The following is a 17301-nucleotide window of genomic DNA, read 5'->3' as shown; positions in this document are numbered from 1 at the left end:
CACTAATATTATCTGACTTTACGATAAGCCAACCAAAAGCTCGGCAGCACAAAAATAAAATTAGGTGAAAAACAGAAATGTTAAACGGAAAATCAAAACGTGTGTTGGTAAAAAGTAAAAACTATATTGATGGGAAAATAGTTTGAAAATGACAGCATTTTTTCAATATCTGTATTGATTTGGCCTTTGATTTATTTCTGTAATATAAAAAAAGTCTGTTAGAAGATGAAAATTGTTTGTTTTTAAAACAACCTGTAAACCAAGTTGAAATTGGACAGGCACAAACTAAACATATTTTTTTAAAACAGTAGGTTTAACTCATTTTTTTGTATATTTAATGAGGCTAAAAAAAAACAAGTGATAATTGTATGCTTGTCCAATTTCAAGGCAATTTAAATCTTTTATTATTAGAAAGATTTAATCACAGCTAAAATACTTTTAAAAACTAAAAACCCTTAAAAACTGTTTCTATATACATTTTACATAGTCTTTAAAAATGGGTGTTTTACCATTTTTGTTTGGCTTCTCTTAGAACTTGAATAGTGAAATGCTGATCAGAAAGCAGGAAAACTTACATTTATGGCTTTTTTTATACACATATTAAACAAGTATTATACTACTATTCACTATTCAAGTGTTTTTACGTCACTATACACTTTTATCAACCAATTAATTTATTGTTTTAGGTTTAAAAATGATTGTCAATTATTATTTACTAAACTTAGCTTAAACTAACTACTAACAACATTTTTAAACACATGTTACAACCACCTTTTAAACACATTTTAGGTCAGTGGATTTTAATTAACCCTACCGTGAACCTTGGTATGATGTTCAACCTAATAGATTAAACTATGATTAGCTTATGTGTTTTTAAAAGTTGTTAGCAACTCGCTTGTTAAACAAATTCTTACCCAAAAAGTTTTAACAAATTTTTTAAAAATTGGCAGTTTAACATCAATAGTGCAATACAAAAATGATTTAGACACAAACTTTACCATACCTGGCAATAAATTATTGCACAAGTTTCTAACAAACAACTAAAAAATATATTAACAGAACATTGGTGAGAAATCAGCATTTAACTTACCATTCAATAAGGTTTGTAGTTGCTTTGAGCACCTCTTCCTGCAGTTCTTGCTTTTCCCCCTGAGTTTGCTGCTCCACTTGTTTGCTGCTGAGCCCCGTAACTCTGATCACCCCCATATCCACCATAACCCTGTAATCCACTAGCATACCCACCGTAGCCCCCATATGCACCTTGTGCACCATAACCAGCATAGCCACCACCATATCCCCCACCATAACCACCATATCCCCCATAACCACCGTAGCCACCATAGCCACTGCTGTAGTCATATCCTAAAAATGTATTTCGAAAAAAACAAATTTACCAACATTAAACTTTAGTAAAATAACAAACAAGCACCAAATTGTATGTAATTTTTTATAAAAATTAATTACCTGAAGTTCCGGACCAAGGTCCCCATTGTCCATATGATTGACCATATTCCATTCCTCCTACAGATTTAAAATTCAAGTTCTTATTCAACCAACAAATTATTAAAAAAATCTCAAAAAAACTTGACAACTATTTTAATTACCATCTCCTCCTCTGCCCCTTCCTTTTCCAAACTGTTTCTTTGGATCCCCGTCTTTGCATTCACACTGAACAAAAACAATAAAACTTAAGTGAATTAAGGACAACAGCTTAGACTAATATGTACATCAGTTTGTTTTTCTTAAGCTTATTCATTATCATGTACTTTGATGTAACAAAAATTAAAACAAAACAAAAACTTATAAGGTTTCATTTACCTGACGACCATCGATTTGATGAAATTTACCAACTTCGATAATTTTTTTGATAGTGCCGTCTTTTACAAATGATATAAAACAAAAACCACGTTTTTTTTGAGTTGTTCTATCAACAGGTCTTTCAATCTCATCCACCTTGATGAAAAAAAGAGGTAACAATTCACCTAAATGTTACTTTGAAACTACAGCAAGTTGATTTAAATTAGTTACATCCCAATGACTAAACAAAAAATAATAGTATATATATATATATATATATAATTACAACTTATGAAACAAGTGAACCCAAAACAACAAAAAAATAATAATGTGGCATAATAATTTTAACAGTCTTGATATTAAAAAAAATCCTGTTACTATATATACACACTTACTTCTCCAAATTCTTCAAAATATGCTTTTATGGTTTCTTCAGGTGTGGTTGGGTTAAGACCACCGACAAATAGTTTTGTGTCCTTTTTTAAAGCTTTCGCGCGTTTTGGATCAATAGTTCTACCATCTAGGGTATGATTACTTTCAGCTAAAACCTTAAAAAAATTCACAAAAATATGTTAAAAATTAACTTCTGCAAGAGTAACTTGCACAACCTAACCTTATTTGTATTTATATTTACAAAAAACAACCTTGTCAACACATTCAGGTTCATCAAACAAAATAAAACCAAATCCACGGGATTGGTTATCTTTTTCAGGATCCCTTTTAATTGTAACATCTTTGAGAGGGCCGAAGTTCTCAAAATATCCTCTTAATTTTTCTGCAAAAAAAGGTAAATTAATAAAAAACATATGCAAACTAGGATAGAATAAAAAACATATCCAGCATGAAATCACATCCAAATTTGCCAAGTCAGCATTAAACGAACATTTATGACTCTTAAAACAATAGAAATAGTATGCCTGTTTTGACATTCACAAAAAAGTGCATGCGTAGAACGAAAATTTTGGTACGCGTGCATGCACTGAAACGCAATTTTTTACGCTTGCAAGCACAAGATCTCGTCGAAAACTGCCCTACCTTCCAGACTGGGGCCGGGGTAATAAAAAATATCTATTAAATTTTGGCTGTAAAGTCTATATTCACACTAAATAGTTTCACAAATACTTTTGTTACTCACTTTCATCTGTTTCCCATGATAAACCACCAACAAACATTTTTCTATCAACAAAGTAAAAAAAATTAAAAAACATTTACTTTTAATTAGGTAGTTAGTCTGTCAGTAGACAGTAGTGCTCTGGTAAAAAGCTAACTTTTTTAAATTGGCATATACTATCATTTGACCGTTAGATATGTATACTTATATTTACCCTTCATCGTCTTTAGCTTGTTGAATTAGGCTTCCGTCATCGCGAGGTTCGCCGTGATTATAATCTTGGTGTCTGCTTTCGTGATCATGTTGCATTTCTTGTCCGCCATTATCGTACATTTCGCTCATATCTGTTTTTTGTTCCAACATATTTTAATTGTAATTATCTGATTATGGTAAAATTCTTGTGTCAAAATCTAAATAAATACTTAATAATGTAACTTAATTAAGACCAATAACACACAAAAACACAAGACAAAAAAACAAATACGACCACGATTGGGAAAAAATAAAATCTCAACAACAGCAACGAAATCTTTAATAGCGAGTGGGCGCTATTTAATACGATTTATATGTATCCTCTATAAAAAAAGTTTAAATATTTTAAACATAAAAAAACGTAACGCAGCACTTACCAACCATTAATTTATTAACCAGTTTTTAAATTACTAATATAATGATATACAATTGACTAAAATTTAAAAACTTAATAACGTTTTTTAAATTTTAATAAATCAATTCCTTGTATTTAATAACCACTGTCATTCTGCTAGAATTTTTTTTTTATAAATTCTAGCAGAACTCCGCATTTTTCCGCAAAACGTTGTGTTTGCATAAAAAGTTAATTCGGCAATATAAAAATGTTAAGCTAGTAAAGAAATCATTACTTACTATTGTTTAACCTGCTATAGAATAAAATGTAAATTTTATTCTATAGATTGTTTTACAGAGAGTGCTTTTTAAGTAATAAGCTGGTATAAACCAATTATATGCTAAAGTTGAAGTTTTACATTCGTTATTTGCAAAAGTTGTAGAGCGACGAAAAAACATTAAAGAAACCAAGATTTGCTCGGCCGTAATTTTAAATACTTTCCAACGATAGGAGTTGAAAAAAAATTTAACATTGCATAACTCTTATAACAAAGATAAAGTATTGTCATTTTTAAGGGCCACAAATGTTAATTACGTCAGTAGTTAAACAAAACTTATGGAAAAAAGTTGGATGAATCGGCCGAACGTCGACATTTGGGGCTATTTATAAATACTTTCCGACAATAAGAGTCGAAAAAAAATTCTAACCCGGCTTAATAGTTTAACGATAATTAAAATAGCAAAATTTTGAGCGCCACATTTTACGTTTACAGCAGTTATTGACCCGAGAAATAACAAAAGAGAAACAAAGGCCCGCTCCTACCCGAAAAAACGAATCCCACTCTCCAGCAGAAAGTATATTCCGAAAATAGAATACAGCCCAAAATTTAACAATCAATAAGTAATGCCAAATAAACATTGTACGCCAAGTTTTGAGTTTCACACTTGTTATTTGCAAAAGTTGTAGAGCGACGAAAAAACATTAAAGAAACCAAGATTTGCTCGGCCGTAATTTTAAATACTTTCCAACGATAGGAGTTGAAAAAAAATTTAACATTGCATAACTCTTATAACAAAGATAAAGTATTGTCATTTTTAAGGACCACAAATGTTAATTACGTCAGTAGTTAAACAAAACTTATGGAAAAAAGTTGGATGAATCGGCCGAACGTCGACATTTGGGGCTATTTATAAATACTTTCCGACAATAAGAGTCGAAAAAAAATTCTAACCCGGCTTAATAGTTTAACAATAATTAAAATAGCAAAATTTTGAGCGCCACATTTTACGTTTACAGCAGTTATTGACCCGAGAAATAACAAAAGAGAAACAAAGGCCCGCTCCTACCCGAAAAAACGAATCCCACTCTCCAGCAGAAAGTATATTCCGAAAATAGAATACAGCCCAAAATTTAACAATCAATAAGTAATGCCAAATAAACATTGTACGCCAAGTTTTGAGTTTCACACTTGTTATTTGCAAAAGTTGTAGAGCGACGAAAAAACATTAAAGAAACCAAGATTTGCTCGGCCGTAATTTTAAATACTTTCCGACGATAGGAGTTGAAAAAAAATTTAACATTGCATAACTCTTATAACAAAGATAAAGTATTGTCATTTCTAAGGACCACAAATGTTAATTACGTCAGTAGTTAAGCTAAAACTTATCGAAAATAGTTTGATAAATCGGCCGAACGTCGACATTTGGAGCTATTTTTAAATACTTTCCGACGACAGGAATCGAAAAAAAATTTTAACGCGGCTTGATTGTTTAACAATAATTAAAATAGCAAAGTTTTGAGCGCCACATTTTACGTTTACAACAGTTATTGACCCGAGAAATAACAAAAGAGAAACAAAGGCCCGCTCCTACCCGAAAAAACGAATCCCACTCTCCAGCAGAAAGTATATTCCGACACTAGAATACAGCCCAAAATTTAACAATCAATAAGTAATGCCAAATAAACATTGTACGCCAAGTTTTGAGTTTCACACTCGTTATTTGCAAAAGTTGTAGAGCGACGAAAAAACATTAAAGAAACCAAGATTTGCTCGGCCGTAATTTTAAATACTTTCCGACGATAGGAGTTGAAAAAAAATTTAACATTGCATAACTCTTACAACAAAGATAAAGTATTGTCATTTTTAAGGACCACAAATGTTAATTACGTCAGTAGTTAAGCTAAAACTTATCGAAAATAGTTTGATAAATCGGCCGAACGTCAACATTTGGAGCTATTTTTAAATACTTTCCGACAATAGGAATCGAAAAAAAATTTTAACGCGGCTTGATTGTTTAACAATAATTAAAATAGCAAAGTTTTGAGCGCCACATTTTACGTTTACAGCAGTTATTGACCCGAGAAATAACAAAAGAGAAACAAAGGCCCGCTCCTACCCGAAAAAACGAATCCCACTCTCCAGCAGAAAGTATATTCCGACAATAGAATACAGCCCAAAATTTAACAATCAATAAGTAATGCCAAATAAACATTGTACGCCAAGTTTTGAGTTTCACACTCGTTATTTGCAAAAGTTGTAGAGCGACGAAAAAACATTAAAGAAACCAAGATTTGCTCGGCCGTAATTTTAAATACTTTCCGACGATAGGAGTTGAAAAAAAATTTAACATTGCATAACTCTTACAACAAAGATAAAGTATTGTCATTTTTAAGGACCACAAATGTTAATTACGTCAGTAGTTAAGCTAAAACTTATCGAAAATAGTTTGATAAATCGGCCGAACGTCGACATTTGGAGCTATTTATAAATACTTTCCGACAATAAGAGTCGAAAAAAAATTTTAACCCGGCTTAATAGTTTAACAATAATTAAAATAGCAAAATTTTGAGCGCCACATTTTACGTTTACAGCAGTTATTGACCCGAGAAATAACAAAAGAGAAACAAAGGCCCGCTCCTACCCGAAAAAACGAATCCCACTCTCCAGCAGAAAGTATATTCCGAAAATAGAATACAGCCCAAAATTTAACAATCAATAAGTAATGCCAAATAAACATTGTACGTCAAGTTTTGAGTTTCACACTTGTTATTTGCAAAAGTTGTAGAGCGACGAAAAAACATTAAAGAAACCAAGATTTGCTCGGCCGTAATTTTAAATACTTTCCGACGATAGGAGTTGAAAAAAAATTTAACATTGCATAACTCTTATAACAAAAATAAAGTATTGTCATTTTTAAGGGCCACAAATGTTAATTACGTCAGTAGTTAAGCTAAAACTTATCGAAAAAAGTTTGATAAATCTGCCGAACGTCGACATTTGGAGCTATTTTTAAATACTTTCCGACGATAGGAATCGAAAAAAATTTTTAACCCGGCTTGATTGTTTAACAATAATTAAAATAGCAAAGTTTTGAATTTTAGGTTGTATCACCTTCTAAAGATGCTACATTCCACCTCAGCGTTGTGGCAATGCCAGGTGCCGGTTTGATTCATGGGGCTATTGAAATTGAAATGAGTCCGAAAAATTTTAACGGAGTTGATTATCTTTTAATTTCATTAGGAACCAACGATGTAAGCCGAGGTGATGTAAATCACATGAATAAAACAATCCGAAAAAACGCAACACGATTAATTATAGCTTGCCAAAAACGATACCCACGTGCCAAGGTAATGGTAAAATTTATAACTAATTTACAAATAAGCCTTTTATTTTAAATAGTTTAAACAAATAATTGTGTTATTGTTAATAGACCCCCCTTTTATTTTAATATTTTAAACAAATAATTTGTGTTTTTTGTTTGATGTAACGTTGGTATAATTTTATATAGATCCTGCTTGCAAAAATTCTACCACAAACAGGTGCTTTTATGCATCGTGTAAAAATAGCAAACCGTGCATTAAGCGACATTGCAAACATTTTTAGTCTTACTATGTTAAGCTTGAATGTTGATTGCGATGACACAAATTGGCACGATGATGTTCATCTATCAGATGTCGGTTTGAAAAAATGGATGGCAAACTTAGAAGAAGCAATTAACCTAATGGCATCTGACAACAAAAAGCAAATTGAGACAAATAAAGAATACCATCCTTTACTAGGCAATTGTAAGTAAAATATGTTATTACTCACATAAGAAATAAGAAATTAACTATACTACAAATAATACAATTGTACTTTTATTATTAATTTAAAGTTTTAAAAGAAAAAAACCTTCGAGTCGACTTTATCCACCACAACGAAGAAATCTGCAATCATTAAGAAACGCACCTTACACAAAAAATAGTACAAATTCTTATGTTAAAAAATACCAAAAGAAAATTTGTTTTTATCACGCAGCGTTTGGGCCTTTGAGCGAAATTTGCAAATTACCGTGTTTATCATGCACTAATAATAAAATAATGTTTCATGTTTAAAATTTTTTAATTGTATTTATATAAATAAATAAAACAGCTTAACAAATAAAAACAGGTGGTTTCTGCTTTCTGCTGGAGAGTGGGATTCGTTTTTTCGGGTAGGAGCGGGCCTTTGTTTCTCTTTTGTTATTTCTCGGGTCAATAACTGCTGTAAACGTAAAATGTGGCGCTCAAAACTTTGCTATTTTAATTATTGTTAAACAATCAAGCCGCGTTAAAATTTTTTTTCGATTTTTATCGTCGGAAAGTATTTAAAAATAGCTCCAAATGTCGACGTTCGGCCGATTTATCAAACTTTTTTCGATAAGTTTTAGATTAACTACTGACGTAATTAACATTTGTGGCCTTTAAAAATGACAATACTTTATCTTTGTTATAAGAGTTATGCAATGTTAAATTTTTTTTCAACTCCTATCGTCGGAAAGTATTTAAAATTACGGCCGAGCAAATCTTGGTTTCTTTAATGTTTTTTCGTCGCTCTACAACCTTTGCAAATAACGAGTGTGAAACTCAAAACTTGGCGTACAATGTTTATTTGGCATTACTTATTGATTGTTAAATTTTGGGCTGTATTCTATTGTCGGAATATACTTTCTGCTGGAGAGTGGGATTCGTTTTTTCGGGTAGGAGCGGGCTTTTGTTTCTCTTTTGTTATTTCTCGGGTCGATAACTGCTGTAAACGTAAAATGTGGCACTCAAAACTTTGCTATTTTAATTGTTGTTAAACAATCAAGCCGCGTTAAAATTTTTTTTCGATTCATATCGTCGGAAAGTATTTAAAAATAGCTCCAAATGTCGACGTTCGGCAGATTTATCAAACTTTTTTCGATAAGTTTTAGCTTAACTACTGACGTAATTAACATTTGTGGCCCTTAAAAATGACAATACTTTATCTTTGTTGTAAGAGTTATGCAATGTTAAATTTTTTTTCAACTCCTATCGTCGGAAAGTATTTAAAATTACGGCCGAGCAAATCTTGGTTTCTTTAATGTTTTTTCGTCGCTCTACAACTTTTGCAAATAACGAGTGTGAAACTCAAAACTTGGCGTACAATGTTTATTTGGCATTACTTATTGATTGTTAAATTTTGGGCTGTATTCTATTGTCGGAATATACTTTCTGCTGGAGAGTGGGATTCGTTTTTTCAGGTAGGAGCGGGCTTTTGTTTCTCTTTTGTTATTTCTCGGGTCAATAACTGCTGTAAACGTAAAATGTGGCGCTCAAAACTTTGCTATTTTAATTGTTGTTAAACAATCAAGCCGCGTTAAAATTTTTTTTCGATTCCTATCGTCGGAAAGTATTTAAAAATAGCTCCAAATGTCGACGTTCGGCAGATTTATCAAACTTTTTTCGATAAGTTTTAGCTTAACTACTGACGTAATTAACATTTGTGGTCCTTAAAAATGACAATACTTTATCTTTGTTATAAGAGTTATGCAATGTTAAATTTTTTTTCAACTCCTATCGTCGGAAAGTATTTAAAATTACGGCCGAGCAAATCTTGGTTTCTTTAATGTTTTTTCGTCGCTCTACAACTTTTGCAAATAACGAGTGTGAAACTCAAAATTTAGCTTATAAATTCTTTATAACAGCTTATTACTTAAAAAACACCTTCTGTAACACAATCTATAGAATAAATTTTCATTGTGGGTTAAATAATAGAAGGTAATGATTTCTTTACTAGCTTAACATTTTTGTATTACCGAGTTAACTTTTTTATGTAAACACAACGTTTTGCGGAAAAATGCGGAGTTCTGCTAGGATTTAAAAAAAAAAAAATTCTAGCAGAATGACAGTGGTATTTAATAATAACATTTCATGAATAGGATTCGAACACAATCTAATAATAAACTTCATAAATTTTATAATTTACTTAAACTAAAGTTATTCTGACATAAAATTCACTGCTTAAGACACCTTAACATAACAATAAATATACGGACAATAACAATACGTTTCAATATCTAAGATTTAATAAAATTTTAAATGCTTTCTATGTGTGTTTAAACAAATAATTAATTTCAATTTTTGTAAGAGTTTATTGCATAATATAAAACCGCAACTAAACAACAATCATATTTTATTACTAAGTTTAACACATTTATTTAAGGGTTTAAAAAAACCAAAGCGATCGATTTGAGTCACCAGCGAAATTTATAATAACAAAGTAATTAAAGAAAAAATGCAAAATTAAAACGTTTTGTTTCGATTTTAATGAGCACTAATTTTTATCAAAAATAGCACACAATAACGTCATATCAGCAAATTGTATAACAATTTCATAGCGTCATTCGACATTATGCTAAATTACAAAAGATAACGTAACGAAATACGTACAAAAAGCATCCTTTTAAATATAACAAAATGCTTCGTCTATTTTATAAAAAAAAATCAATACAAATTGGTTCCTTTTCCATAAAAAAAAATCTAGTTAAAAAAATTTGATAACACTTCGATTACAAAAGGTCAACGGTTATAAAAAAAGATGCAAAACACGACATTTAATTTAACTAACAAACATGCATTGCCTATAAATAAACATTATTATTGTTTTATCGAGCTTCGCGTCTTGCAGAATAATATATCGGCTGGTGAAATTGAACAAAATCACCCTTGAACTTTCTATATTCATTTTGACAAAAACTATCTTGCTCGAGTGAAGTCAAGTGCCCGCCGTCCTACAATTAAATACCTATAAGGGCAAACAATTGGGGTAATACCTCAACCGCGGTGTAAGTTATGGTCGTATACACAATAACGTTTGAAGGTAAGTCTATATCCCATGGCTCGGGGGATCTATGCGCCAGCGACACAACCACGTTCCATATCTGCATGAAATTCCACCACATGCGGTTGTCTCCCTCAAAAATGACGTCATCTTTTGATGACGTCATCTCGCCGACCTGGCCCTCACTCTGGCTGGACGAGGAGTAAGTAGAAGTTGACGAAGAATCGGAACTGTCTTCGTCATCTGACTTCGAAATTGATTCCTAAAGAAAAGAAAAACAAGATTTATTAAGTGAACTTTCGTGTATATAACCACATTGGCATTTGGCATGATTCATAGAAGTGAATTCACAAGCAGTGATTATTTTTTATTGGTTAACCGCATTTAGCTGATTCCGTATAACACACCGCCTACAATATTAGCTAGGATCTTTATTTTTATCAAATTCAAAATCCGGTCATTTCCGTATTCGAAAACGTTTTATCTTTTAATATACCAGAAAGACGTAAACAACAGCAGTGATATGTATTTAAAACGTTTTATTAATACCTTAACCACGATTACGTACTAAAAATGGGCACCACGTATTATGAGACAAACCAAAAACAGCGTCAGACGCCTACATTATCAAAACATATCCAATGACATTTGGAGAATACGTAAAGTGGAAAACACAAAATTTCCGTTAAAAGTAAATCTAATAAATAACTTACGTGGATAGGCGGTAGCCTAAACTCCTTGGTGTAGTGTTTTGGATTGGGCTTCATTTCCTTGCGAAATTGTTTGCTGCTGAATGTGTTGAAGCCACATAGTCGGTAAAAGTTATCAACCAGTGACTTCATCACAATCTTGAGCGTAATTCGGATAACGTTGATCACAATACTACCTAAAAAATAGAAATTTTTAAAGGTAAATAAAAAAGTCTGATAAAAAAAGTAATATTTTACTCGACTGTAAACCGAACAAAGTTAAGAAATTATTCTTGGAATTGAAAAAATGCCGGCAATGGTTATGCTGTAAAATTTAATACAACATTTGACTGAATTTTGAATTTAAAGGTTAAACCAACTTTGTAATGGCCACAAATTCACAGCGTTACCAATACGCGGAAATAAGGCATTTAAAATATTCGTTCATCGTTAAACTAGTCACCGCTTTTATACTAAGCACATACATCATAAATGGCTCGAAGCGACAATAAACTTTAAAGACTTTGGAAAAATGTAAACCTGGATATTTTCATTAAGTGTAAGGGCGCGTGAAATTTTACGAAATATTGTACTACGTCATAAAATGTCACGCGTTACCCGGCGTGATTACCACGCAAATGTGGGCGTGACGTCATGGCGAATAACTCAAATGTATTTATCATTGCTTCTATTAATTACACCCAGCTCTTCCGGGTAAGACAACGGTGAATATGAGGAAGCTACCTGTTGCTGTGCAGGTTTGTTTAATTTATTAAATCCAAAAAATCGGGGCAACTTGTTTGGCATAAAAAGTATATAACTTATTTTATTAAAAAAAAATTTAAGTCAACTTTAAATATTATTTAACACGCTTTATTAATAAATTTAAAGAATATTTTTATTATTAAGGTATTTTTTTTATAAAAGAGCTTATTTTGCGTAGGTTTTACCAGTTAAAATACCGAGGCTTTTTACACGTAATACTAAAACGTTATCAAAAAAATGCAAAACGTGCCCAAAATAAAAAAGGTTGCAAAAATATTACAATTATTTAAATACTGATATTAAAAAATACCAGAAAAAAATGTTCTCGTATAGTTGCATAACGTGTAAATATAACAACTTGCATGGGGAATTTTGATTTAAATTCTACACCCATAAATAAATAGTCTTAAATGTTTAACCGAGGACTTTGCACCGTGACAACAAGGTATTTAAATTGCAACAAACTAACAAAAGTTATGTCGCAATTACGGAACTATAAAGCGGTGGGTTCTTGATTTAGAGTTTACTTGTTCAACATCTGATCATGCGCCTTGTGCGTGATAGCTTTAAACTCGCAATACAACATGCAAACTCAGCAAGGGAATCAAAGTCTATTTTAACAATAACAATTCAGCAAAATTTCGGTTTGCTGTTTTTAACGTATTGATCAGAAGTCGAACGATTATTTACGTCAGCAATAACGTAACATATGCTCCCATGAATAAGGCACAGTTTTTGCACACTTACAGTATAAACACGTTAATTAACATTGACTCATTTTAATTTTAGGAGAAATTACTTAAGATTTTGTTATCGTAGTGCGGTTTTTTATTAATTTCGAATTACAAGTTTTTTTAAGTGGTTGATTAAAGGTTTTCTAAACAACAGCATTTTCTGCCAGGTTTCACTGAACAAAGTTTAAGTTGTTTTTCATGAAACAAATTAATTAATAACTTACATTAAATTCATTTTAAATCAATGCCCTTTTCTTTGACTTAAATAACCATACAAATTGAAACTAATAAAAAATTGGACCAAAAAGCAAAAACTGGGCCCAAAAAAGAGAATAACATTTAAAACAATGCAAAAAATATAAATACCTATTATCAGCCTCATCAGACCAATTTGAATAAGTTGAAGAAAAGAAATATCAGGTTGAAGTTCTAAAACTGCCGACATTCCCAATAACCTCGATCTCTGACTTCGAGCTAAGATTATACCCAGTGCAACACCAGCCAGTATGCACTACATAAAAAATAAATTAAACTTATAGTTTTTATAAAATATATTGCACAAAAAAAATTACACATCCAATCATAAGCTATAGTATGTTAGTTACACACTTCTTATAAAGATGTATAGAATGCAGAAAAAATTAGTCAGTTAAAAATCAGTTATAACTAATCATAGTTTTTGTTTTTTTAAAATGGAAATTTTATTAAGATAAACAAAAGTTGCTGACTATTTTATTTTTACTTACAGTGTCGCCAAAAGAAGGATTTCCTTTCTCAGTGACAGGGTGAATACAGAGTAAAAAGAAAAAACACAAAACCAACTTCAACTCAATTTGTTGCTGGCTGATGTAAAAGTCAATATAATCGTCAACCTATCAAACAAAAATATTCCTAATTTATGACCAATGTAAAATTTTGTACTATAAACAAAATATTTTAATAACAATAATAAAAAGGGAAAATCATAAAGGTTAAAAAACAATTATTAAAATATTTATCATTCAAATTTACTTGACCTTGTAATTCAAAATTTATTTTAATTGTGTAAATATTGGCTTGTAAAGCACCAGGGTGAACAAGGTCAAAATTGTTGGTATAGTAAATGAGCTAATACATTTGGCTCCTAGGCTTATCAGATTAGAACTAATTACAGTATTCAATTAATTATTATCCTATAGATTTAGGCATTTGTAAATGGAAATATTGTGTCAAAATAAAAAGAACGTAGCCTAAAACAATTATCAAATTTTTAGGTTGGTATTTGAAATTTTTTTCTACAATTCTCTGGCATGTTATTTTTAAACCCATTAATAAAACAAAAAGATGTCAATTTACAATCAGTCAAAATTTTTAGATTACCTGTATCCACATACAGAGAACAAGAACACCAACAATGCCTCCACAAACTATATCTGCTGGGCTGTGAACACCAAGGTATAACCGACTAAATAACACACCAAATGACCCTGTGTAGTAGGTAAAAAAGATTAGCATATAATATATACATGTTAAGCTATGTATTATAAAGCAATAAAAGTATTCGATTTCGTGGTGTTTAAAATTTAGTAAGGTACCACACGAAAAAAAAAATTAATAATTGATATTTGTTGAACAACAGCTGTCATTCTGTAGTTAAAAATTTAAGTTGCCATTCAGGTATACTAAACTATCCTGGTTATTATTTTTTTGTTGTTATGACTAATAAAAATTAAAATACTAGATAAAAGACTTACATAAAACAATTAAAGTGCAAAGTAAGGCCATTCCAAAAGTTGAAGTATTATAATGTACAGTCACATACATCCAAATATACCATGGCATTATTACTCCAAGTAGTGAATGATGACTTGGAAGTGCCCTGTGAAGTAGGACTGAGTTATTACTAAGACAACGCCAGTAATCATTTCAATAAAAATGAGGGGAGAACCAAATCTATTTTAAATAACCCACTTAAGTATATAAGATTATGTGATTGTTTATTCATAAACCTATTGTATAAATAAGAATATGACTGGCTCAATTTTCTTTTTAAGAAATCGAATGTGCACAAAAATAACTAAACTGAAATAACTTTTTTAATTTAAAGTAAAGTAAACAATTTTTACCAATCAAAAGCTTTTTCTAAAGGAACAACGGGGGGGCAGGGAGGTCTAGGCAGACATAATAATGTTTTAAGAAATCCTGTTGTGTAAAACCCAATTGTCATTAAAATTCCAAATAATCTCGCTAATCTTGTATCTACAGTCCTGTAAGTAAAAAAATATAAATCTTTAAATCATTAAAAAATAATAATATATTGCCTCATATTTTAAATGCTACTTTATAAACAAAATCTTACCACGACAAAAATAAAAACAACACTGTGTAGAAATCTTCAGTTCCTAAAAAGCTTAATAGTTTCATAAAAAAAGTTCGGAGAGGGGTTCTGTGATTTTGAATAGTTAAAAGCACTGGAGTTCCAACTAAAATTCCATCTAAAAGTTTGTGTCGAAACCATCTACCTCCGACACCAAATTTATCTGAAATATTTTTTTTTAAATTTATTAAATTTATTATAATTAAACTATAGTACAATATATTGCTTTACCTGTAATTAAACCTACAGTTTAACGGTAGGATAGTTTACAATAAAAAAATAGACTAAGCTAAATATTAATTTTATTAATAGATAAAGTAATATTTACCAATTGGGGCAGAAACATATTTTAAACATTTTCCATTTTCTTCATATTTTGTTTTCTGCTTTAAGCAGTCATCATTATTTGATGAAATTCCACTTCGTAATAACATTTTGTATTGACTATTATATCTAATTGTTACCTTGTTATACGCTGTAAATTTTTCGTAAAAAATAAAAGCCTGGTTATTTGTTGGTCAAATTAAACTTTTTTGAAATCGGACTTTGGCCTTTTGCAAAATAATTGTTTGATTGCGACTGTGATCAGATTAACTAATTGACTGATTGAGCCTTGACTGCTTGTGTCTGCGACTGCGAGTGTAGCAATAAAACTTAAACATTATATTTGGTTTGTAGGCTAAACGACTACACCAAATATAGGTTAACTTTTTGGACAGACTTTTAATGTATCTATTCTACTCGTTCTCGCACGCCTTTTTCTTAAAACAAAGCCCAATCATTATCTTATTATATAGTCATAGCGAATTGACGCTTCACACATTTTTTTCCGTAAAAAAATTACAAAAGAAGATTTAAACAACAGAAGTTGTAATCGTAAACAGTTTCACAGAAAGTGCCATGACATGGATTGTAAATTCGCTATTATTTTTGCATATTCGATTTTGTAGATTTACAAACACCTTTTATACAACAAATAAGTGCTTTGGATAAAGAGTCATTGTAAACCATTGTCTTGATTTTTAATATTGCGTAGTTTGCTAAATCGCTGCTATTCAGATTTTCAGAAGTTGGCATTTTTATAGTTTCTGTTTAAACAGTTGGGAGTTATATTTATTTTGTAAATAAATACTGCTTTTTTAATAAACGACATAAATTAAATTATTTAACGCTGTTTTATGGTCTACCTTTGTAACTTAAGTTTTTATCAAATTCGTTCTCAGTCTTCAAATTTCGATTGCCTTCTAAACTTTGCTTTGATGCATGTTGAAAATCACGTAAAAATTCATATAGCTCGAAAATACAACTACCGGACTTGCCACTGTTGTCTAAGCCAAGTGTTTTTGAGATTGAATCATATGCATCTGTCAAATGGCTATACAAGTATGTGACAAAATTTACAAATAGCAGAATAGCGTGCTGTTTAGTTACATGTGAATTTTTAGTACTAATTATTTGATATTTTACCTTGAATTTACGCGTTGACGATGAAGAAACACCATGTTAGTAATATTTCGATAGGTATCATTTTGTTCTTGTATAAATGTTAAAATAACTCTAAAAAGGTATTTTATATACCGACAGCATAGTTGAACATCCTCCAGTGAAAGACTATGATCCAATATTGGCTAACAAGATTAAAATTTATCGTTTTTTGTACGTATACAGTAGTTTTATCTATTTGAACCTGAAGTAATTCTCTTTTATTCATGTCACCACCAGGTTTTAACGCAGTTTTTGCATATTTAATAGAAAGTTCTTCGGCTATAACTTGCAAATCTTCAAAATCTTTATTTAACGATGAAATACGTTGTTCGATATCAACTGCCCTAAGATAACATCCAAATTTTATTGTACTAATTTCATATATAAAACAAAACAAAAAAATTATGTTACTGTTGATTTGAGTCTTGAATATTCTGATGTATATTTTCACTAATCTTGCGACTTGCTTCTCTACCAAGTTCTACAACAGGTGGAAATTGCATCATAAATATACCATACCTAACTAACAACTATATCAGTGTCAACAGTAGGAAAAGGATAATAAAAAATAGGTTAAATTAATTAACATTACAACCATTGTTTAATTGTCCAAAAAACAATTAATTTTTTAATAACGTCACTCAAGTTTGGGATCATTCGTGCATGACAATGGCGC

At 30.7% G+C, this 17301-nt stretch overlaps 3 protein-coding genes across 3 annotated transcripts; all 3 read right to left on the bottom strand.

Annotated features, from left to right (window-relative positions):
* Positions 1-1090: 1090 nt before the first annotated feature.
* On the bottom strand, positions 1091-3379 carry LOC145755738 (heterogeneous nuclear ribonucleoprotein A/B-like). The gene is made up of 8 exons (XM_082571989.1): positions 3123-3379; positions 2933-2973; positions 2442-2572; positions 2193-2345; positions 1819-1953; positions 1605-1668; positions 1465-1521; positions 1091-1362 (listed from the first exon to the last, which is right to left on the bottom strand). The coding sequence occupies exons 1-8, from the start codon at positions 3269-3271 to the stop codon at positions 1094-1096; spliced, it is 999 nt and encodes a 332-aa protein (XP_082428115.1). The 5' UTR covers positions 3272-3379; the 3' UTR covers positions 1091-1093.
* A 6517-nt stretch (positions 3380-9896) lies between these two features.
* On the bottom strand, positions 9897-15702 carry LOC145763895 (sphingosine-1-phosphate phosphatase 1-like). Its single transcript, XM_082575447.1, has 9 exons — positions 15469-15702; positions 15123-15303; positions 14890-15030; positions 14518-14642; positions 14144-14250; positions 13531-13656; positions 13151-13295; positions 11310-11482; positions 9897-10858 (listed from the first exon to the last, which is right to left on the bottom strand). The coding sequence occupies exons 1-9, from the start codon at positions 15572-15574 to the stop codon at positions 10553-10555; spliced, it is 1410 nt and encodes a 469-aa protein (XP_082431573.1). The 5' UTR covers positions 15575-15702; the 3' UTR covers positions 9897-10552.
* A 295-nt stretch (positions 15703-15997) lies between these two features.
* Positions 15998-17128, bottom strand: LOC145763896 (uncharacterized). Its single transcript, XM_082575448.1, has 5 exons — positions 17037-17128; positions 16828-16969; positions 16608-16768; positions 16328-16515; positions 15998-16228 (listed from the first exon to the last, which is right to left on the bottom strand). Exons 1-5 carry the CDS (start codon positions 17126-17128, stop codon positions 16065-16067), a joined length of 747 nt encoding a protein of 248 aa, XP_082431574.1. The 3' UTR covers positions 15998-16064.
* Positions 17129-17301: the final 173 nt, after the last annotated feature.

This window comes from Corella eumyota, chromosome 1, assembly GCF_963082875.1.
Source record: "Corella eumyota chromosome 1, kaCorEumy4.1, whole genome shotgun sequence".
NCBI lineage: Eukaryota > Metazoa > Chordata > Ascidiacea > Phlebobranchia > Corellidae > Corella > Corella eumyota.
Note: the sequence above shows the minus strand (reverse complement) of the source record. Positions and strands in the feature narration are given on the sequence as shown.